Source organism: Chamaea fasciata, unplaced genomic scaffold, assembly GCF_029207755.1.
Source record: "Chamaea fasciata isolate MVZ Bird 193981 ecotype frontalis unplaced genomic scaffold, bChaFas1.0.hap1 SCAF_3, whole genome shotgun sequence".
NCBI lineage: Eukaryota > Metazoa > Chordata > Aves > Passeriformes > Sylviidae > Chamaea > Chamaea fasciata.
The window spans coordinates 81,329,092-81,353,659 of record NW_027094088.1 but is presented as its reverse complement, the minus strand read 5'-3'; the positions used below and the strand labels follow the sequence as shown (position 1 = coordinate 81,353,659).

The 24,568-nt window shown below is 41.1% G+C and overlaps 1 protein-coding gene and 1 long non-coding RNA gene across 3 annotated transcripts; one reads left to right on the top strand and one right to left on the bottom strand.

Moving 5' to 3' along the window:
* Positions 1-389: 389 nt before the first annotated feature.
* Positions 390-11,803, bottom strand: LOC136287173 (uncharacterized). 2 transcript variants are annotated; one of them, XR_010720087.1, is made up of 5 exons: positions 11,727-11,803; positions 9,439-9,639; positions 5,843-5,906; positions 3,456-3,542; positions 390-2,317 (listed from the first exon to the last, which is right to left on the bottom strand). It is a non-coding gene; the product is annotated as an uncharacterized lncRNA (long non-coding RNA). The 2 variants fall into 2 exon arrangements; XR_010720086.1 differs by lacking the exon at positions 5,843-5,906 and having other exon boundaries at positions 391-2,317.
* LOC136287172 (nuclear receptor subfamily 0 group B member 2-like) lies at positions 9,141-14,947 on the top strand. The gene is made up of 2 exons (XM_066179637.1): positions 9,141-9,747; positions 14,632-14,947. The coding sequence occupies exons 1-2, from the start codon at positions 9,141-9,143 to the stop codon at positions 14,880-14,882; spliced, it is 858 nt and encodes a 285-aa protein (XP_066035734.1). The 3' UTR covers positions 14,883-14,947.
* The last annotated feature ends 9,621 nt before the right edge of the window (positions 14,948-24,568 follow it).

Here is a 24,568-nt window from a genome sequence, read left to right as displayed (position 1 = left end):
AATTGGGGCTGTGGGTGGTTCTTCCAAAAATAAATCTTTTTAGCTGTTCTGCATGCTTTTTTAAAATATATTCTATATTATTTGTTTTAACTTTGGAAGTTTCTCAAGTGATGTCTTGTTTTGACATTACAAATAAAACCAGAATTACTTTTCCCCCTACTTTTTTTTACTTCATTTTTGCCCCAGGTTTTTGGAATTTAAAGGTGACACTTGTAGTCACAATAAACCAAACATCTCATATGGATAGCTACTCAAGAGAAAATGTGTGTGAAATTAAAATTTTCACAGGTTTCTTTTCTACTGGGTGTTCCATTCCTATATTTGTTCTGAAAAACAAATCTATTCTTTGTCACACTTTATTAGTAAAGTGATGGTAGCACAACAGCAGAGCAAAGGTGAATGCTGCCCTTTTCAAACTATGCTTGCAGAAGTGTGGAGGACTGGGAAGGATGGGAGTACAGCTTGTCCCAAAAGCCTCTCCAAACACTGAGCTGGGAACTGGGTCGAGGTACCCTCCAAAGTACTGTCACCACCACATGTGGCTGCTGCCAGCTCTAGTCCCAAATGAGATCAATAATTAGCTGTGTCATTTGTTCACACTTATGAAATTGTGAAATGCATGATGGGCAGGGTACTTGGTGTGGGTTCAGAGTAGGAGTTCTAACAGGAAACATTTGTATAATGGGATTTGGGCATTTCCCAGATCAGTTCTACTTCACACTGAGCTGAGAACCTGGTAAATCCTGACTCACTATGGAAATAGCTGTGAACTGTGCAAGGAGAAATGCTTCTGCCCTGTCCAAAAGAGAATTTCGTCTGCACAACAGATGGCATCAAGTGATGCCATCTGACTTAATGGAAGGAAATTCTAGGGCCTTTTCTGCTTGACCTAATGAACCAGAAGCATATGAGGCAGGAGGAGGGAGGAAAAAGGGGAGAGGTTTGAATGACCTGAGCCAGAATGACCTGTACTGTTGGATCTGAGCTATAAAGGGAAACAGGTCCTGGAGGTATAAATGCTTCAGTCCATCTGAGTTTGGACGTGACCTCCCACAAGATTATCTCAGAGCTCTCACCATCCTGTCACAGGAACTGGGGAGGGTGAAAGGACTGTTGAGCACTAACTAAACACTGCAGACATGCTTCTTTTGGTCTTTTGCTTCTTTTAATGCATTCACACAAGACTTGGAGTTAAACTGATCTGATTTGTGGTTTTCAAACATTGCCTTTCTGAGCACAATTTCAATGCTCAGTGGCAGGACTCTAAGATGTCTGTTCCCTCAAGGTGGGAGACACACTCCCGAGGACAAAACTCCTTCTACATATGTTTCCCTGGGCAGCTAAGGGAGAAAAAAGTATGTCTCTGCTTAGTTTCAAAGGCTGGTTTGAGAGGTGACAATGGATGGACCTCTGAAGGAAAAATACCTTCCAGTAGCCACAGCAAGCTAGGAGGAGTCACTGGCATGTAGCATGATAAAATCACGCTGGAACTGTGTGGGTCCCAAAGGAGAATGTTACACATTTGATTTCTTGCCCAGTTTTATAATGTGTTTGAAATCAGTACATTGCATACATCTCAGTTTCCATTGCTCTAATGATCTGATGATTTCCTGAAACACTTTAATAGAGTTTCCACTGACCTTAAAATAATAGTGTTTTTTAAAAGAAGTGGTTAAGTGCAGACTTTTATGAGACAAATGGAGCCGGACCTCTCTTGCAAAAATATGATTTTTGCAAATGTACATGGTTCTAAAAATCTCAGAGCTGTTTTTCATAGTGACAGAAATAACTTAAACGCCAGAATAAGCAGCAGTTGATCTTGCAACACTGAAGTTTCAATACTAAGTCATTTACTGTATACAGAAACAGGTCCAGAAGAAGGTCTGAATATCTTTCAAACTACCACTGAACAGCATGGAAATGCCGGTGTCTTGTGGCCACCTTTGACCCAGCAACTCACATCTTCATACAACTATTTGCATTTATCCTGTCATAATCTGTTCTTATTGAATGTGCTCAGATTGATCTTTCCCTCCTTTCCCTCCCTTCTATTTTTAACCTGTACTATTTAACATTTTCAGTTTTCAGAATCTTCTACTCTCTCAGCATCCTAGATCTTTCTACAGAGACACTGTGACCATCCTTCTCTGTGTCTGAGCATTTGAAATCCATTTCCTTAGCCTTAATTTCACAGGACTGTTGGCTCAAAACAGTGCATGCTCTCTGGCAAGGTTTTCAATCTTTCTTCTTCACCCCTGCTGGACTCCATGGTTCTTAGGAAGCTGGCTCTTTCCTATGTACCTTGACAGCTGAGCCTCTAACATGGAGATAGAAAAAAAAATTAATTTACAATTTACAGTACAACTCAACATCTTTTCTTTCTCCCCAGTTTTGTCAGACCAACCTATTTCTAAAGAAATAATTGCCTAAAGGCAGACAGACTCGTGCCCTTACTGGCCTTCAGTGCTGCCAGTCAGGTAAAGGTTTAACAGATTGAGTATCCAACGTATGTAATACCAGAGAATTTTCTGGTTTTAAGCATTCTTTAAGAGCTCTTAGAAAATCTAGATTTTAAGATAGAAGTTCTTTTTTCCTTTCCCCCAATCTGAATAGGCAGATATTTAAATCAAAAATTACTAGTAGAGAAGTTATCCCATGGCAAACAGTGAGGGAAGTTTGAGCACGTTAATTTTGTCACAGGGAAAATTCAATACATTAATCCTATGTTTCTCACTGAAGACATCTTCTGACCTTTTTGTCTCCTATGTTTCAAAATAAAATGAAAGAGTTTGGGATTTAATTTCTTGGGCCTTGCTGATCTGATCATAAATGAAATGTATAGAGGCAAGTCTGAAGATATACACCACATATCTAATCTGCCATCTAACCTTCACTCACCAGTCTGTGGTATTTACAGAGTGCTAATCACTAGATTAGGTATTTATCTTCAATGATATATGACAGACTAAACTTAATTATGATAGTGGGCTCCATACTACATTAAAAAGTTTATCATCTAAACAACTCTTCTCAGCAAGGGAGGGGGCTGAAGAAGGAGTTGCTTTTCAGTGCCACTCTGGAGATGGCATTGCTAGCCAGGAACGTTTTCTAACTGTGCTTTGCAGCATTTTTCACTTGCTGAGCAATAGTAAACAGTAAATCTATCTGTGTTTAAAATGACAGATGGTGCCTGTCCCAGCACTGATAGGGGTGACTGTACAAACACCATCTCAGTTGGGGAGCTGGAGAAAAATGGCACAAACTAGTTCAAGGTCACTTCTGGTTTATTTTAGAATCTCTACATCCCAAGGTGTGCCCTTATAAAAAATTGGCAATTTGCCCTTGTAAAAATTTTAGTATGAAGAAAGCAAGCAATTGGTGTTGGGCAGCTTAAAAGCTATTCGTGTCTCCAGATTCATGTCCATTTCCAAACACGACTTGAACCAGTCCCTTACCTGTCACCAAGGGAGAAATTTCCCAGAAGAACCACATCTGCTATGGTGTGCAAAGTGGAGAAGAAGGCTCTGACCCCATCTTACTGGCTATTAAAAAATCACAGAAAGAGTTTACTTATCCAGCTGGGTTTGTTTCGTTTTGCTTGTTTGTTTGTTGTTTTGTTTGTTTGTTTCTTTGCTTTCTTAAACAATGTGAAGAGCCCTTTGGGGTTTATTTATGCATAGGTATGCAAAGAAATTCATTGCTTCTTTAGATTTATAAGAAAATGAAGAGTTAAGAAATATGTTCCTGTGTCATCCTGTCTTCTGCCTGAGGAGCACCGCTGAGCTGTTATTTACTTTCTGTGCTAATATTTTAGTCTCATATTTGGTTATAGCTCCAGATGGCACACGTTTGTATTCACATTTGCAACAGCTGAGATATAGTCAGGCAGCATAATATCTCTAACAAAATGTCCTTGATTTAAAAAGAAGATGAACACTCCCCCTACTTCAGCTAGTGAACAGCACCTGCCAAAAAGTCACTTTAAATGCTACCCCAAGGTTTCTTGAAACAAAGAACAGGAGGATGTGAGTTAAATATGATGTTCTTGATAGGTTTTTAGGGAGGGGGCTTTCAGAACTCCTGTTTTGCATCAAGAGTTGTGGCAGAAGTTCAGAGACACTTGGCTTCTCAGTCACCAGAAGTAAATTTAAAACAGACCTAGTTTCAATGATAGACAACATTTCACGGCAGGGCAGCTGCCTCTCTATTAATTTGCTAATTTATTTGAATAGCTATCATAAAAAAGATGCTGATTTTATCAGACATAACCAGCCAAAGTATTTTAAGCACATACTTACCCTGAATCACTTGAGCTTCAAGGTAGGCTAAACATGTTTAAATTAACTGGATTCATTATTCATGTAGACTTGCTTCAGATATAAGGGTCAAATCCTACTTTACCATGGCATTCTCATGAGCTAAAGACACTGTTTCAGAACTTGTTTAAAAGCTGAGCAGGCTTCAGTGTGGGCCTGGTATTTCTCAGTATCTGCGTAGCCAAAGCTGGCAATGGTAGCTCTTGGTTTCTCTAGTTGAGAAATGAATGCCTTTATTGCTCAAGAAAGATGGAGGAAATGCAATCCTTCTAGAAAGATAATGGTTTTATTGCTGTTTCCTTTTTTTAAGGCTGTTAGAGAGGTCAGCTGTCCTCAAAAGTGCCAGTGATGTGGAATTCACCCAACTTCTCTCAGGAAACACATTGTATAAAACTCCTAGATATTCCTGTTCTGAAGTCATATGGATGTTTATAGGCCAATTAAATGTTTGCAAGTGAGACTAGAGAGATAAGAGGTCACCGAATCAAGGAATATGTGCATATATCGACCTGGTGTGACACCAGAAAGGCTGCTGTCAGTTTCCTAGGAAGGCATTTCCTTCTTATAGCCCATATGAAATAATGGCAGAAGATTCTTCTCCTCCAGAAATGCATCTCCCCCCAATCTCACCCTTTAGGAAAGTAGGAGAACTCACATCAATGCTTGATAATAACATAGTTACTATATACATGGTGTACATATGTATAGTCCAACATGTACAGGCTTGTATATATGGACACTCTGCTATAAGGACAGTGTCAGATTTTCTGCCCCATAGTTAAATTATTATAGTCTTTTAAACAACTCACAGCATCGAGTGAACTATTTTGAAGAGCAGTGCCTTCAAAGTTTGAGAATATGAATGTCTGCTGACGGTACAAAATTATTTGGAGGAAGACAAGACTGTCAGAAGAATTGTAGAAAGGCTTTATGAAAATCATCAACTAGGTGTCAAATGATGATTAAGTATATGTGTGTATGCATATATGGCAAAAGATGCACATAAACCACTCCTGATGCTCTTCCTGATGAAGTTAAGAGCCTCTGAACTCATGACCATCATTCAGGAATAAAACCTGGGAGCTGTGACTGTTCCATGGCAACAACAGCTTGTTGTTCAGAAGCGACTCCTGAGAAAGGCAAAACAGAGAACTTAATCCTGTCTCTATTTAAATCCATGCTTTCCTGAGTCCTGGATACTTGTGTCCTATTGTGATACTTCCTGCGCCTCCCCCTAAATAATATCTTAGAAAAGCTGTAGGGCTATGGAAGATTCAAATGAGGGTTACAAGATGATCAAAGGCCTTGTGTCACTCTAAAGAAGGAAGCTACATACATCTCTTTAGTTTGGACAAAGGGTGACCATGGAAGTCTTACTGAGATTTATAAAGTAGACCAAGCAATAGACAGGATGAATAGGGATTGATTGACTGATTGATAGATTCCCTTTTTCCCTCCACAGTAAAAGCGCAAGAAGGCACCAGATCCCATAAAAGTAATGTTTGATCAAGTTTTGTCTTGCTTACAGGCATCCACAGAGAACTCCTTGATAGCGGCTAATGTTGATGTTCTTGTGGCTTTAGGAGCAGACTGCATAAGAGCATAGGTTAGAAATTAATTCAAAGTTAATAAATGCATAAAATCATTCTGGTTCAGGATTTCCCTAAGATGCAAATTATTGAAGGCAAGAAAAATAGTCATGAGAAGAGTGGTATATATCATACACTCTTCCTGAAAGATTCATGTTTTGCTACTGCCAAGGTAAGGATAAGATTGCCATGTAACCTCCTCTATCATCTGACAAGTCTCTTCAGACTTCCAAGTATTCCATTAGGTGATTTAATGCTATGGACTAAAAGCCAAAAATAGTACATGTCTTATATGTTTGGACCCAATGAGATATTTATTATTTTAATTCCCAGCAATGATGCGAATGTAAAAGAGCTGTCTGCAGCAATCATAGAGACATAGAAAGGCTTGGGTTGAGGGGACCTTAAAGATAGCTAGCTCCAACCCCTCTGCCATGTGCAGGGGACACCTTCCACTGATCAGGTTGCTCAAAGCCCTTTCTAACCTGGCCTTGAACACTTCCAGTGAGGGTGCACCCACAGCATCTCTGGGCAACCTGTGCCAGTGCCTCACTGTAAAGAATTCTTTCTGTATATCTAAACTAAACCGACTGAGTTCTTTTAATTTTGTGTGTGAACTTAGGACACATTGTATTGTTATCCAAATGGCAACACTTGTGCCTGAGGAGCAATTCTGATGGTTTCAGAGAGAATGTGGTGGCAGTGAGTATTTGTGGGCATGGGTGTCTTCTAGGTTGAAAAAGTATACATATGCAAAACAGAAAAAATAACACTGATGTGACTGTGTGTCTTATCGTTCTCAAGCCAGCATGCTAGAGACAGCTAAAGTAGATAAAAACCCATGGGGATTTGTCATATCACAAAATTGGGTTTTGTATCCGTGCTTCCTTAATGTTTCAAAGTATGAAGCATTGCGACTGTAGCATCAAGACTTAGATCCTTTATATCTAGACGCGTGCGGCTGCAACCATTCTATAGGTAAGATTTAGAAAGAAAAATTAACTGTTGCCTAATTTACAAGCATAGAGCTAAATTTGGGTGCTGGTCTTCTACCTTTGAGAAAATTGTGTCACACAGAAAATTCATTTCAGGCAAATTTGAATCAGGACGACAAGGATCAGTTTCACCTGCAATTCAATGTTGACTCATAATTCTAAGTAATCATTTTCTCAGGAAAGATGATAATGCATAATGCGTCCCAGGCAGTCATACTAATGCGGTGACCTTTACTCCTATTTTTGGTAAATAGTCATAAAGTTATTGTATATGTATTTTATATATATATATATATATATATATAAATAAATAAATGTACCAGGAATTTCTGATAGAAAGAGATATAATTCAGCCTCTTAGATCTAAACACAACCAAGGGAAATACATGATGACAAATAGAAATGGTATCCAATACCATATGTTGCTGACCTCTGGACTCTGCATATGACTAATGTAGACCTCAGAAGGAAAGAAGAGTAGGAAAAGAATCAATTCAAACTGAGGTATCATTTTCATAGGCACGGTTAATAGGAGCTGTGAAATAATGACATCAGCCAAGAGAGTGAAATGATTAACTATAAGATGTTGCTCTCAGGGCACAGGAGCTGGGTTGCTCAGAACTCTGCTGCTTCGATTACTGAAACACCACCATGCTCATCAGCAGCTAGGAGACAGAACTTTTTTCACAAGCAAACACCTTGCAAGAATGATTTTAGCAAGCTCAGTCTCTGTTTCCAGTACAGCCATTAGCCAAACAATGTAATTCATGCTTAATCTCAGATGGCAATGGCCCTGTAACTGGAGTTCATTCCATTAAACCTCAACCCATCTTGAATTTTACATCATAAATAAGAAGGATGGGACTTTCTGGGGACTTCTCTGTTGCTGTCCCATTTAACTTACAAAGCTCTTTGATACTCCAGCAATGGACAGCAACAGGGAGCTGTTGAATGAACGGAGAGATGGACAAGTGAATACCATGGTGTTCAGTGCTGTGTGCACCTTGAACCTCCACAGCAGTTAGTAGTATCTACACCTCAGCAGCACTACACTCCTAAATTTCTCAACTTTGGAGCAGTCATCTCTTCCTCTCCTCAGAAGGGGAAAATTTTGCAACATAAATATCATGAAGAGGTAAAGAAATGTAATTTTTAAAATGGCCCAGCATGGGAAAAAGAAACCAAAACAGGTGTAGCAAACCACAGATTTGCAGTTACGCATCTGATAGGGGGGGGGGGGGGGGGCTTTACATACCAAAGGCTTGGAGATCCGGCAGATGAAGACCTTCAAGCTGTTGTTTTAAATGCTCAGTTTTTGCTAAGACATGCTAAAAGCCCAGATAGTAGGAATGCATAAACATCATGCTTGATGAAAAAAAATTAGTACCTTTTCCCCTGTATAAGAGCAAGCAAGACAGTAAAGCGTGAAGTAACAAAACCTCGAAGGATCAATGTCTTCTTATTAAGGCTGAGTTGCTTTCATTCCTGCTACCTAGTGTTCCCTGGTGTTGACTGACAATTCAATCATTCAGCTCTTGAGCGTCTACAAAAGTTCACATGTACAGTAGTATGAATTGCCAGTTTTTTCTTCATCCGTTTCTATGAGGAAAATTTAATTACACAGCCTGTCTGGGAGAAATATTCTGAAGGAAAAAACTGTACTGGATGTCTTGTGTTGTCTTGTTTTACATCAAGGCCCACATTCCCAGGCTGCTCAGGGAAGTGGTAGTCACTATTCCTGTAGGCACTAAAAAGCATATAAATGTGGCACTTGAGGACATGGATTAGTGGTGGACTTGGCAGTGCTGGGTTAATGGCTGGACTTGATCTGAAAGGCCTTTTCCAGTCTAATCAATTCTATGACTCTAAGCCCTCACATTCTGTGTTTGAAATTCCCATTTGTGAAATGCAAGAGAGAACACTGCCATGATCTTCAATAGCTGACCTTCTCTGAAGTTTCTCTCAGATCTCACAGAAACATGAGGCAATTCTGAAACACAGGATTTCCATCCCCAGGACTGTCCCATGCCACCCACTCCCCTGGGGCTACAGCAGCCCAAGGACACCAGCAGCCTGCAGCCACACCTTGTTCAAAACACACTGGTGTGAGCAAAGTTCAAGGTAACCCTATGGAACAGGGTCATATTACGTTTCAACACCTGCCCATGTGTATATAACCACACAATGCCTCCCTGTGTGGCAGAAATGCCCTCCCCAGCTGCTGACACATAGCTCCAGACATGCTGTTTCCTGCCACAGGGAACTCTGCCTCCATGGCCACCAAGATCCCAGCTGAGAAATTTGGGAAATGTCAGTGTGAGACACACCGTTCTAAAAGCATCCTCTACCAGATCCTTCACCAAGAGCATGCAAGTGAGACTAAGTGGAACCAGCAGCATTGCAGTCCCCACTGCTCCACAAGAAGCAAAGGCTGCCCCTGTTTGGATAGGAGAAGAGCTGTCCTGAGAACACCAGAAGCCACGTGCAGAAGAGCATCTGAAGTGCTGTTGAAGACTTCATCTTTTATTAGAAACTTACCTTCTTTTTATCACATGCCTTGGGAGGATCAGTTTGTCCTCATACAACAGAACTGGGCCCCTCTTTTTGTCCTGGGCATGGCACAAGAAGGGGTGGATTTTGACCTGAGAGAGATTCCAGCCACCAGCTTATTGAAAAAGATCCTCCTCAATCAGTCTTCAACAGCTATGAATGAGCTGGGCAGTTCATCAGCAGGAGCATCTTTAACAGAAATTCAGAAGATGAAGAACTTATTGTGGAAATTCTGGGACCTGGACATAAGTGCAAAAGAATATGCCTATCTTAAAGGAATTATTCTTTTTAATTCTGGTAAGCCCTCCCAGAAATTACTCAAATGATTATGTGCCTAGAAAGATATTTGACTTTTTTATGTATAGAAAAATGTTTAGTTTTACTCTTTTTTATGCATATAGTTAAATGTTCTCAGAAACTTGTATTCCATGATTTAACAGTTTTTCTGCCTGATGTGGTTGATTTTGGTTTGGTTCCTTGGATATGTGCAGTATGCCACCCACTGTAAACCAAAACAACCTCTATTAGACAAATTTTAAGTCATAAAGAAGTGCGTAACCTCAAACTGACTTCCAGTTCAAAGGCAGTAGAACAGCCTCACCCTCACATCACAGCAAAGGAGAGATGGTACATAGGTACGTGATGTGAGCTTTAGAAGTACTTTAACAAAAGCTTCCTCAGTAACAAGAACACTGGAGAAGATAACCATCTGATTTTCATCAGTGAGGCAAAAGGATGCTGTATTGAGGTTACACAGATTTTATGTGTTTATATCCTTTTTTAATGTAATTTAGTATCTCTGCATCAAAGCCTGGGACAGAAGTCACAGACAAACTAAGACTGCTGATTGCATCCTCTCACTTGTGATGCCAAGTTCAGGCTCCTTAGGAAGGAAGGTTGCCTCGGTCAGCAGCATGGAGTGCATGAGTCATTCAAGGCTGAGCTCTAAGTACACTAAAGTAAATGGAAAGACTTATTGACTCCAGCCTGCTCTGGCTCAGATCCCCAGCTCCTTCCACAGCAATCACTGCTGTTGGCTGCACTGTCAGCAGTGTGCTGTACTTGGGACTGCACCAAAAGGATACTTGCATGCTTCAGTTATTCCATTTTATTTCTTGTGGTGGATGGTTTATAGGCTGCTCAAAGGCTATGTGACTTTGTATTTGTTTCCAGTGGGATCCAAACTCTGATTCTTGAGGTGTAATGTCATCCAGATGCTTGGTATTGCCTTGAGAGTCTATGCCACAGCATCAAACCAGAAGAGTTCATTTCAGTGCAAGCTATTTTCACAATAAAATCAGGCTAAAAGAAACCACTGGTTATGTCCAGGGGGATGATAAGAAGAGAAAGGCCTCATCTGCAGCAGCTTGCACAGTTTAACTAGATGGCATTTTTATTGCCTCTGTGGGTAAAATGCAATTTTCACTGAAGGAGAAAGTAGCAGAAGCAGGGTTATGTTCTGAATTTGTGCCTTCTAAGGCCTGCTGCCTCCCCAGGGTGCTGTATGAGAGAGCCAGCAGCCCTTGATGCTGTCTGTAGACACATTCCACAGTTTCAGGAATGACACTCAACTCTTAGGTGAGATTACCCTATTCTCTAGAATATTTTTCCATGAGCTGCAGAAGCCAGCCTGAAGAACATCAGTTAAGCTTAGATTCAAGTTAAGCCTCCATATGAAACAGTCACAATCTAACTCTGGACTGAAACAGGTACTCAGGACTTCCACACAGCCCAAACCACACTCTGCTGCAAACAAATCTGTACAGCTATTGTTTCACAGCTACTAATTTTAATAGTTTTTCAACATTTTCCACTAAACTTAGAAAATGTTTCTAATTTGCAACACATTTTCAGATTTTTTTAAGTTTTGGCTTGATGTTTGGCAAAATGCTACTACTTTTGCAGGCCTCAGTTTGAAAAAGATTTCAGGAAGTCACCAGCAGCGACAACAGTAAACTAACTCTCTTTTGGATTATGGAGTACTTCATTACCACTCTTAATGTTTTACTTTTGTTGCAGCAGCCCACTTATTAGCCAAGGCACAGACTTCTTGTTAAACACAGCATAAAAAGGGTCCTGGTTTATCCCTCTTCATGGCTTAATTATCTTAACTCCAACTACTCACTGACTCTGGCTGCAGCAAGCTCCTACTGTAGGTTTCCCTTGCAGCTTCTGACTGCTGGTTATTTCCTGCTAAACTATGACTGCATGTTTTTATTTTGCAGACTCTGACTGCAGGTTCCAACAACAGGCTCTAGCTACAGACCCAGACTGACCTTGCAGCAGTCATTCCCTTTCCCCAGGATCCTTCTTCATGATTCTCTCCCCCATGCTCCTCAAAGTTCCTCCTCCATGATAATCCTCCCCTTACTAGCTCACCCCCTCTTTTATCTCACTCATCCTTACTGGATATAGCTGTTATTCATCAGGGGTAAGGCTGTATTGATTAATTAAGACAGCTGTTACTTATCAGGGGTGAGGTCACCTGTATTACCTTCTCCTACAGGGACCACTGAAACTGACTGAAGCAATGGGCAAGGGCCAGGTGCAGGGCTGGGTCATGGGCTGGAGTTCAACAGGACATCCAGGCATGCCGCTGTAGCAGCCATTGCTTGGATAAGAAACATGACAACCATGCAAAGTTTTGCCTGTACCCTGAGTGGTCTCTTGTGGTATAGACATTGTGTTTACTATCATTAGAAAAATCCCCTTGGCAAGAGGATGGCAGGCAGTAGGTCCTCCTACTAGAATCATAGAATATTTTGGGTTGGAAGGGACCCTAAAGATTGTCAAGTCCAATCCCCCTGCCTTTGGGAGGGACACCTTCCACTAGACCAGGTTCCTCCAAGCCCCATCCAGCCTGGCCTTCTGGCCAACTTTTGGGGCTGTGGCATTCAAAACATCTCTGGGTAAGCTGTCCCAACACCTCACCACTCTCACAGTAAAGGATTTTTGCCTACACGTCTGACCTAAGCCTACCTATCTTCTTTCAGTTCAAGGCCATTCCCCCTTCTTCTATCATTACAAGCCCCTATAAAAAGTCCCTGTCCAGCTTTCTTGTAAAGCCCCTTTAGGTACTGGAAGGCTGCTCTAAGAGCTTTCCAAAGCTTTTTCTTCTCCAGGCTGAACAACTCCAACTCTGTCAGCTTGTGTTCATAGGAGAGGTGCTCTGATCACCTTCAGGGCCCTCCTCTGGAATCATTCCAGCAGGTCCATGTCCTTCTTATGCTGAGGGCCCTAGAGGTGGAAATGACAACAGAATCTGTGCACCACTTCTGTGTGGGAGGCTCTGGCTGGGTTACTGATTGATCACATCTGGGGGAGCAAGAACCAGCAAAGAAGAAAATCTGCACCGGCTCCTAAGGAGAAGCTGGCACCTTGCATCAACAGAAGCCAGACTCCCCAGAACATACTGGCATCCCCACTCTTCCCAGGGGAGCTTTGGCTGGGTGGCTTTGGAGCTGTCTCAGTATCTCTGGGTGAAAGGTCCAGCTGCAGGGCCTTCTCTACTTGGACCCAGGCAATAAGTCAAAGGAAGGAGCAGGTAGGACTGTTCTGCCACACAGGAACAGCACAGAGTGAGGTGAAAACATTTTTGTGGTCTTGACAGTTGTCTGAAGAGCAATTGGGACTGCACAGTGAAGAGATAGGAACAGTGAAAAACAGTGCTGTCATTATACCAGTGCCATACATGTACATATTTATGTATGCATATATATTCAAAAATTCCATCAAGCCTGTGAAAAGGCTTCTGTTTAAAAAAAGAAGATATTCTTAAGAGGTTTACAGTTCAGCTGGAAACACGTGTTTGACTGAGTATTATTACAACAGATCTCAGAACAAGAAGTGTTTCATTATATGTAAATTAAAACCAGTGTTTGGTTACATAGAAAAGAAGACCAAATGGGGAAATTAAGCATATTTGAAGAGATATAAACTATTGCAGCTTCATCCTGAATCCACAAAATCCTGGAAATTTCCTTTCCATGAAAAATCTAACATTTGGAATCATCCTCACAGCTTGCAGCTGCTGGTAATCCTCGGGGAGATGATGACTTTTCCAAACTCCTAATTTCTGGCTAGCCTGGTTACAGCTTTGGCTAAGGCTTCTTCTCCTCTGGCAGAGATGTCTAGGAAAAAGAAAGCTGCTGAAGGCTGACAGTTGTCAGCCAGTTACAGAGTGAAGGAAACCCAGCCAGATTGGTTTTGCCCTGGTACAGGGCACTAGGCAAGATTGCTGAACTTCCCACACTGAAATGAATGATCCTGTGAAACACACCTGGTGTGAGCTATTCAAATTCTATTCCAGGGAGGTATGGAGTCAGTCACTGTAAAAGATGCCAAACAATGTGTTCTACTCTCTGTCAGATGGCAACAATTTTAGAAAAGAAAAAATATCCTTAGAGAGTGAGGACCAGAGGCAACAGGTTGCTGAGAACTACAGGACAAGGCAATCCCTCCAGAGGCAAAGGATAAACACAGGGTGTCCTTAGCACTGAGTTCTGGCACTCACAAACACCCTCAGTGAGCCAGCAGGTCACATGCTATGGGAGGTATGTGATTGAGACTCAAGACCATGACTCCATAGGGCAAAGACCTCTCCTTCTTCAGGCACTCCTCTTGCTGAGGCACTCCTCTTGCACTTTTTAGACTGTAAATAAAAATACCTAGATAATATGGTGAACTACAGTGTCCCAGCTTAGTCCACTAAGCAGAGGCAACAAGAGGATGGAGATGGGGCTGGGTATACTGGAAACCTATGTCTTCAGGCTGCGAGGCTACTCACCGCTCCAAACCATCATCTCTATCTCCTGACGTTACCTAGGTAGGGTAGATTAGAGCTGGAATATTTCCACCTGCCCAGTATACTATCGTAGCATCATTTGGTGGGTAGACAACATTACAGAACTTCTCCATCTGTACTGAGTCAAAATTACCTGCTGTTACCATTTTAAAGCTGGATTTTAATGTAATGGGCTAGATCGCAATGTGCTTACAATGCTGCACAATGCTCAAATTATTGAGCTACACATACCTTCTTTTTCCAAAAAGTATGTTTAGAAAGTGTTTATTTTTTTCTATAGAGAAAGTAGTGCTATAAGCCAGAAATCCAGACACCCATCATTACAAAGGGCAGAAATGTTTACTCAGGGTTTGTTATTTTACTTTTTGTTTTGACAGAATGTTGTGTCCTGAAATGTCTCTCTTATGTACAGTCACTGCAGCAGGAAGCCCAGAAAGCCCTGATGGAGTTTATCTCAATGTTCCATGGAAGCCTCAGCAGGTTTGCTCTGATTCTTCAGTTAATCACCTCTCTTCGAGACATTGATGCAAATGCTGTTGAAGAGCTCTTCTTCAGGCCCATCCTAGGAGAGGCCACCCTAAATGTACTACTTATAGAAACCCTATACATCAAGCCAGACTGGCTTTGAAAACAAATGACATCTGAGTGCTAAAATATTTCATTTTGAAGAGATGAGAGAATATTATGAGCTAAATAAACACATTTCAAACAAATAATTGATGTATATTTGTAAGCCATACATGCTTTAACGATGAAGTAATTTTGTAACATTTTAGAATTAAAAGCAGAGAAAATGAAGCATATCATGATACTGCGTGCTTTAAAAAGACCTTAGTCTAAGTATTTAAAGATGGTCTAGGAGCACCAGCATACTTTCCAGTATGTGCTAGGTTTTAACTGTATTATTTCCAGTGAGCATTTTTACAGCTGTTTGTACTTTATGCTTTTGGCTTTAAGGAACAGGGGCAATGGTAAATTTCATTCAGTTGAAAATAGATACATAAAAGGCTGGTCAATGGTAAAATCAGTATAAATCCTTCCTTTTCCTGGTCAGTCCCTGATCTCAATCCTTTTTCTGTTCCACTGAGAACTCTAGTTCTTGGCTCTAATTGCTGGATGGAGCTCCCCCTTACTAACTGCTTTCTTATAGGTTCTTTTCTAAGTCTTGCCCTAAACTGTGGGCATTAAATCCCTCTCCCATTATTTACAAAGTCCTTCCCTAACTAAGGAACTAAACAACATGAACCAAAATTTGTTGACTGGACAAAAGCCGTTGTTCAGGATTGTTTCCAGAATGGCAATAACAAAGGCTGAAAGTTACTTTGTCATGCCATATGCTGCAGAACTAATGTAGCCCAGTTTCCTACACATTTAAGACCTTTTCCCTTTAGCCCTGCCTGTACCCTTCTATAATTACCCTCACTTCCTTCCAAATAGATGTCAGATATTCCTTGGACAGCAGAAATACCAAAATAGGGTTTCCTACAGATGTGTACAATCTGTTCCTACATCTCTCACTGCAAGAGTTCCACGTCTCCACCTCCAAATGCACTATGGCATGTCCCAAAAATGTCTCTGTCTCCTACCCATCTGGCTGGAGAAGAGGCAGCACGTGTTGGGGTGGGTGCCAAGTGATGTGTGTGCCGACTGCCCATCTGTCAGGATGAAAAAAATATTGAGCTTATACTTTAGCTGCAACAGGGGAAGCTATTTGTACCGATTTCCTGTCACACTCCTCTCCCAGTGGTTTCCATGAAACTTAAGGGAATTCTGAGTTTTTTCAGTAGCGGATGCAGCCTAGTTTTGCATGGCAAGGGGGGACAAATTCACCAAAAGGGTGCTGACAGACAGGTAGACAGCACAATAAAGAATATGATAGCTTAGAATTCCTAAAGTCAAAGGAAAAAGAATGTGTAAATATATATATATATATATATAATATATATGTATATATATAATATATATATGTAAAAATGCACATCAATAGAGATGGACGTTGAAAAGACTTCTAGAAGCCAAACAACTACAGAAAAAGAAGTTTAAATAATAATAAGAGTTTAGTACCTATCAGTTTTGACAAAAGAACACACATTTTTCTCCCACTTTGTTAATTGAGGAGTAAATTGCAAAACTAAAGGGAAAGAAGCAAATCCCAAACGAGACAAACCAACTAAGCCCCCAGGTAGTAGTGATCATGGAAGCAATAACCTCTACAGTAAACACAACTCACCTTCCTATGTCCCTAGGCTAACTAAACCTTTCAGAACTGCAGATTTTTGGACTGATCTTTTCCATGAAAAGCCCTCAGAGCAGAAGTTTTCAGTGGCTTTTCTTGTGTTAAAATGGTTCAGTAGTACTGCCACAGGTCTGCTGGTGCAGGGAAACAGGATATTCCATGGTTAGTTGTTTGTTATGCTGAATGAAAACATTAGTTTCAGACATTTTCTTTTTGTCTGCTCTTCTTAAGATTTAAGCAAGCAGAATACAGCCAAAACTGGCATTTTTACAATTGATATCTACAATATCATTTGGTAGCAGACATATGGGTTCAAACACCTCCCAAGTCCTAAAACCTTCTACCTCGACTGCAGATTCTCCACTTGCACCCAGACACTGCAGGGCAGGCTGGGGTGGAAGGAGCAGGGCTCAGCTGGCCTTGCACACGCAGCAGCTTCTGCAGTGGAAAAGGGAAGAAGGGCTATGCTCTCATATCAGTGTTCCCACTGCTGGTTTGAAGAGTGTAGAGAGCGGAAGGAATGCTCTCAGCTCAGTGGGAGGAGTGAGGAATTTTAAAAAAAGGTAAAATGTACAGAAAATATATAAATGAAAAACAGTCATGGGGGCTTAGAGAGAGGAGCAAAAAGGCTGAACAAAGAAAAAAAAAGGAGATAGGGACAGAAGCAGCTTATTAATAAAGCTCATTTCTATGTAGAATCCAGCTTACGTTTATAAGTCAAAGGCCTGCTTAATGACTCACCAACATCCTGAACCCAGGACATGGTTCATGGTTCTGTAACCTGAATTTCAGTCTAATGAGAGCACCCCAGACAGTCTCTGCTCACACACAGCTTTATTATCAAAATCTGTTCAAGGTCTTTGACCTAATCTACATGATATACAACAGCTTCAACTCACCTCTCCTCGAATTGGAGGGCACAATGCCAAGAAGTTCCCATGGCTTGGCTCACCTTGGAAAACAATGCTGTACTTGCTGATGATTCTTTTAGCCTGGTGTGATTCTGTGTAATCATGTCTGAAAAGAGTGCCTAGTGCACCACAGGGAAGACTGTGATCAACGTCTTGGGTTTTCAAGATGACTTCACCTTCTATCAAGAAGGCAAATACTAGGCTTCAAATGGAACTCCCACAAGATCTGATATTCATGGATCTCACCTCACTGTGCTTTGAATACAAGAATCTTCAGAAGATCAACAGATCCTGGTATCCTGTTCAAAGGGGCTGAGATACCACTGTCTTGCTGAGGACAGAATAAGAACCTGTATTTACTGTATTTAAGCATCACATGAAGTTGGGGGGCTGTGCAGATACAAGAAACTGGCAGGAACGGGAGAGGTGAGGGATTGTGAGCAGAGCTTAGGAGCAAAACCAGGAGCTCTCTCTGGAAGGTAGAAAGGCACAGCACCAAACAGCCTTTAGAAGTCAATGGAAATAATGCATTGGAATGAAGAAGCAGAGACAGAAATGAACAGAAAGCAAGAGCGTGGCAAGAGAAAATCCCTATTCCAGGAAAAAAAAAAAAAAGAAAACAAAAGAGGGAGAGACATTGAGAAAGAATCAACCAAGAAAGGTTTGTCACCACTTTCTTTAGCTTCTGGGATTGAAAACAGAAGCACTGTTTCTCCAGCTGTGAAATCCACCACTGAAGCCTGTGTATCCATCCCCCTCTAGTGCCCAGGAGATGACAGTATTGCCATCACCTAGAGTGCGAACTTAGCTGCTGGAAGCGTGCCAGATAAAGAACTTACTGCTGCTGATGACCCAGGCAGAGCTTTCACTCAGGGACACCTGTCCTCTCCCATTGCTGACTTGTTCGAAATAGTGTATGACAATATTTTATTTTTAAATTGTTATAAGAAACCTACATTTGCAAAATCAAGAACGAAAAAGTAAATTCAAATTGCTTGTGAAACCTCATTCCAGCCTCCTTCTGAATATGATCATAAATTCTTTTATTGACGTGATTACAAACTCCTGTGGTTTCCCTTCGGGACTCCCTGCCTTACTTGGGGCAGAAAATGATCTGTGTGTGCTGTGGGAATTTGTCATGACTGTGCAACGGAGGAGGTTGCTGTCATCTAAGGCCCAACTGCTTTTGTTGCAGCACCATCATTGCAGAACCTGAACTAAAATGGATCTACAGTGCCAGAAACAATGCTCTTACAGTGAAATTGGTTGAATGGCACCTTACAGAGTGTGGGTCAGCCATGTAAATTGAAGCAGCCTTATTCCAGAGTGTTATTGTCCTAGAAAAAGGCTACTGCTAACAGTGTTAACTAGTGTAAAAGGTTACAGTGGGAAACACAAGACCTGGGAAAGGGTGGTTTGCAGAAGACAGAAAGCTCTCACAGTTGCAATCCAGGTCGCAACAGGCTCACACTTCCAGAATGATATATAGTGCTGTAAGCACTGAAAAATCAAGTCTATGCACACCTGAAGTGCAGGAAGTTTCATCAGCTCTAATCTAGGTGTTTCAATTCCTCCTCTGTAAAAAGAAGTGGTAATAATAATGCCTTCCTTTTTTGACACATCTTTGAAGATTTTAATCAGTGTTTGTAAGGAGCTAACAAATACTCTATTTGAAAACATGAGGGAATCCCACTGAAAATTAATAAATTCAGTGTTCTATGCTAAATTGAGCAGCACACAGTAAAATAATGGAGAAGCCTACACACTACTGGGAAAGAATAAATAGAGAAGATACTGAAGATCAAGCTTTAGTAAGCACCAAGTAAGACAGTGATCCAGTAGCAAAAGTAACATGACATTCCCAGTGGTGGGATCCATCTTGCAAGAGACTCACTTGCACTCTCTTTAGAGCATGGAGAGAGACATGCTCTGAGGGAGATATGCCTCCCTTCTTTCAGACACCTACCTCAGTTTTGGATTAATCACACCATGAAGTACTTTACTTTTGCCTATTTGTACAGCTAAGGAGCCCATGTGACCATAAGAGATTCACTGCCTAACTTTTACATGGAAAAAATGAGATTAATCGTACCTCTAGGGCATATACAGAAGTGGTCTGGATCCAGTTTGCACCTGCAATATTAACTTTAATGTCTTCTAATTAATATCAGAAGCATGCATGGATTTGCAGTCCTGACCTTTAAACAGTGGGGTTTGGACTTTCAGCTAAACATGTATTTTTAATAACAAAAACCTGATATAGGCTTGGAAACAAAGATAAATCTGTGATTTTATTCACCTGCCCATAAACGACTAAGAAGGCACACATAGGACATCACATTTATAAATCTATGTCCTATCTATACTATCTATATTAATATTTCTATGGAATTTTTTCTGTTTGGCTTTTTTTTTTTTTTTTTTTTTTTTTCCTGTGGAACACCTTTCTTACCTCTTTTGTAGAAACAAAGGCATTTCATTCAAAATCTAAAATTTCACTATTGCTAGAAAGCACTTGCAAGCCACAATTGCAGACAATTTTATTTTCAGATAGGGGATTATTGTAGGTTATGGGTATGTTAAATGTGCAGTTCCTGACTTCATATTAATAGAGGCAAACAAGACAAAAAATGCCCCCTTTCTATCACAGGTCTGCTGATAAAAGCAACCTGGCTTGGGGGAAAAAATGGAGACAAGTTTCTACAATAAATGCATAATCTAAAAAAAGCATTCATTCCTTTAATGACATAAAAAGGGTCTCATTGAAGCCAGTGTTACTATTTGTGCAGAAATCCTCAAGCTTTCTCAGTAGGCTAGGAGAGAGGAGGGTGAGTCAGTAGTTTGGTTTTGCTTGGACTTGTTATCAACTGTTGTCCTTATGAGGCTGTGATTTTGAAAGTACAAGTTGTCATTCTTCCGGTGTTCTCTCGCTCTTTCTCTGCCTGGGGGGGTAGCAGAAATGTTGCAAGATGAAGCACTCCACATTTCACCTAAGATAAGAACATCTTCATCAAAGGAAGACATGGCCACAGCTATCTGCAAATAATCTCACGAGCTGAGAATGCAAAGCTTCAAGTAGTGTGGGAATGGTCCCATTTCAGTCACAGCAGAAACAGTGCAACCCACACACACTCATAACCATAGATTTTTAGTAGGAGGGAAAAATGGAAATCTAGTGTGAAAAATAAAGGTCTTGCTTGTGCAGAAGACCACACAGTGAAGGGTCCAATGATCTTTCCTTACCAGGATCTTATTAGCAATAAAAAGTAATCTGCCATACACCTGTAACAGACAAATGTTTTCTTCCAGACATACAAATATCAGATGGTGCCGTGGAATACAACTTGATGCAGTAGATGGCTGTGGCCACTGCAGCATGAGCAGAGGGTTGCACATTTGTTGAGGAGCAATGCAGCTCCTGGGAGCAAGACACAAAATATGATGACAGACCAGGAAGGGATACTCTAACCAGGAGGAACAGGACACCATCTTCACTGTGCAGCATTGTCTAGGAACTAAACACAACTGGGAGGGCAACCAAAGATGTAAGAGCAAATTGTCATTCCCAGTGCCATGGTACACTGGTGGTGCATCAGACTAGTCTGCTACAAAACACCACATTGCCAAATAGAGGGGATCACAGAGGTGTTGCATGGGGCTCCTGACCATGCTGCTGTGGCACACTGGACTGGCAGATGTTGCAACTATACTTCTGGGATCTTGAGTCCCCACAGCCCTGCTACATCACCCTGTACAGTCCCTGCATCCCTAATCTACGTAGTTTTCACACTCCTCTGAGGCACCAAACATGTGAGCTCTGCACAGCCTTCTGAGGGTGTATGGATAGGTGTGGACTCCCTCGCCCACACTCCAAGTTAGGAGAAAGCAAGCCAGTTCAGATCTGAAATGCATGTATTTGCACAAATTTAACAACTTGGGTACAGCCTTGGGCCACTCCAGCTACACAGATTCCAGAAGTGGGTGGCATCCAGTTGGCTTGGAAAGTGAGTGAGGCAAATGTGTGTCTGTCTGCACCTGTCCTGGTCAATACATATGAGTCAACAGCATCATTATTAGGAAAATAAGATTAAGGCAGGGACTAGGAAGGTCCTCCTACAACATCCAATCTGGTCTCTCATCGTGGATATCAATTGTGTATATGATTGCACCCCCAAACTTATCAAGCTCCACCTGAAGATAATCTAGGATGTGTTTGCATAGCCTGTTCCTAATAGGACAGCACATAATGGGACAGAGCCTCCTGACCTGATGGTTAGGAACTTCCTAATTCCAATTCTAGATTACTAACATTTTATTATATGCACATTATTTCTACTACCAGTATCAATTCAAATTGCTTTTCTCACTCATGGTGTTGGATATCCAAGATATCTGTAGACAACAGCAGTGTCCCTGATCCATCTGCCCCTGGCAGCTCCACCTGCCATCCCTACTCTGATAGTTTGCAACTTCTGGTCCACATCTCACTCTCTTGTTTTTGACTGATGAGCTAATATTATGCTCACTTGACTTCCTTGATGAATCTCTTTGATAGAGAGGTGAATCTCAGATTTGCTACCATCTATTCTCTCCTTCATTTTGTTTCCTGTCTTATGTCAGTATCACATAAGGCTTCATTACTCTGAGACTCCACCTCTTAGCTATCTCAACCATATCTCCCTCTCCTCTGTTGCAACTGTCTTCCCTAATTTTCTCTTTTGCCATTCCATCATCTGCCTGATTTTTCATATCCCTTTCCATTACTGCAATTTAATTTCTCAATTTCTTATTCTCTATCAGTTAGTATTTTTTTGTTTTAATTTTGCAACTGCATCCTTCTTCCTCTTTTACCCTTCAGGTTAGTTTCCTAGATACCAGCCTTAAAGAAAGAATGAAAATTCTCAGATCTCCTCCTACAAATTGCTACACAAGCCACCCTTGCTGTTGTTTGTTTTGGGTAGGTAGAGCACTGCTTGCAAGAGTAATTTTTCCTTTGGTCTTGCCTGTAACAGTCTTTCACAAGAAGCTGAATGTGTGCAGTCGTAGGCAGTAGCTTTGACAATACACATGAAACTACCAGTAGGTCTTGTACCACCTCCTGGCACATTTGAAGGAAAACAACCCTAGGCATTCTTCTACTGCAATGTAAATTATCCCAGTATCCTCAGAGCTGAGCAAAACCACTCCTGTTTTCTATCTCATCCTCCTTCTTGCTGTCCACTTTTTGCCATGCTATGGGAAGTGTACTAGGAAAGCATACTTCTTTCTTTCCACTAATCTCATTTCTGGGTGATGTGAGAAGCCTATCAGGAAGACAGAGAAGGATGTTAGATAGCATAAGTGTTCACAAAGTCATCATATGCCTAGGAAATACACTTTGTTCTGCTGACCTTCAGAATATTTTGACTTCTCTAGCTAACTTGCTTCTATTATCCTGCCTTAGATCCCTCTTTCAAAGTTAACTCTTTTCATTCATTAATCTGAGTTAGCTTGGACCAATGGTTTTGCATTCTGCAGTAAGTTTTAGTTTACTGAGGGCTCCTCAAAAGAAAGCACTGGAAAGTACAAATCTACAGTTTATTATATAGGCAGGTTAAGAAAAACAAAACCAAACTGGTGCTTTCTCTAAAAAGGAGATGATACAGAACATGAATAGCTTTTTTCAGGGGATGGGGGGAGGGGGATTGAGGCAGATGATTTTTCAAGTTCCTTTTTTTTATTATTTCCACCTCACAAAGTAGATGGAAGATGCAGAGTCCTGCAAAAGGGGCTGAACTTTGTCCTCTTGGACACAGCTTAGGAGAAATCAAAAAGGTGATTGTGCCCACTCCTGCAAACAACTGTAAATTCTAAGGAGAATCCAGGAAGATTGCTTGTTTAGGTCCTTACATTCTGAAAATATGACAATATCTCAGAACATATTTATCCTCTTCTTGAGCAGACTTTTGCATCTGATCGTGCAACAACAAAAGGACCAAAGGTACAAAAGGAAATATTCAGGATTTCGGCTTAGCTGAGTAAGCAGGTCTTGACATCACTGATAAAACTGCAAAGAACAACATAAGGAAAACAGGCTGATAACATATAAACAATGTTTCCTAGCTTCAGGCATATGGTAACCCACATTTGAATTATGCAGACTGGAAAGACCTTTCCTTTGTGGAGATCCAAATACTTCGTACTACTTATCTGTGGTTTTAAAAACATAAGGCACAATAAGTGATCAGCTTGATGGTTACGATTGTTCCTCCCTTTCCGACAAAGAAAAGTAAACCACCAGTGCCCCTGACTGAATCCCAGCATTAACCCATGTCCCGTTAAGCTCTGTGCTAATGAAAGCCCAGCAGCAGCATCAGGATGTGCAACACAGATCAGTTCATGTGCAATCCACCCCAGGGCTCACAGTGTGCTGCAGACTCCAGGGACAAATTGTAATGTGCACACAGCTTGCATTGCACATTGCATTGCATGGCACCCACTTGTTCCCAGCAGCCTGTCCTTCGGAGGGCCTGCACAGCCCCATTGAACACAATTCCCTCTGAGAAACACACATGCTTAGTGGCTCCTGCTTTTCATCAGTCTCTCAAAGACAAAAAATTTTCATTTTTGAACAACTCACAGTGCACTGGAAAAAGTATTTCTTGTTTGATTTCACACAGGGTCCAAGCTCAATCTCCTAACACACTGCAGCTCCTCTCATGATCTCCATGGCTGTGTAGCATTTTTCCTGGGAGGCCTGTGATCTACACAGGTAGAAAGTAGAAACAGGGTAAGGTGATCTGTACATTGACAGCTAGACTGATCCATTGGGAGTACCAACACCGCTGTCAGATGCTAAGGCTGATAGCATGTTGAATTAGATTCAATCCTGCTTGGCAACTTTCTGAAATCTGCAGCTATTATTTGTGAAGGAAAGAAATTGCTATTGAAGAGGACCCACCTTTTATGCTGACAGCCATGGTGACTGTGGGATTGTGATGTGCACAGACATTAAGTATTTATATTTGGAAGGAATCTGATTTTCTGCAATCCAAGATAATAGAATCTGTTGCTTAAGTCATCTTATGGTACAATCATTACTATTGGCTTTGGCATTTTTAACTAGTGAAGATTCCTGTTTCAAATAGAGAGTTTCCCACAAGATTGCCTATGTCTGAACTGTGTGGA

What these genes read in the sequence shown, in the direction of transcription:
- LOC136287172 (XM_066179637.1), top strand. Translation starts at nt 9,141, where the DNA reads ATGCTGTTTCCTGCCACAGGGAACTCTGCCTCCATGGCCACCAAGATC. An exon ending in AATTATTCTTTTTAATTCTG is followed by an intron (nt 9,748 to 14,631) that starts GTAAGCCCTCCC and finishes TTGTTTTGACAG; the next exon opens with AATGTTGTGTCCTGAAATGT.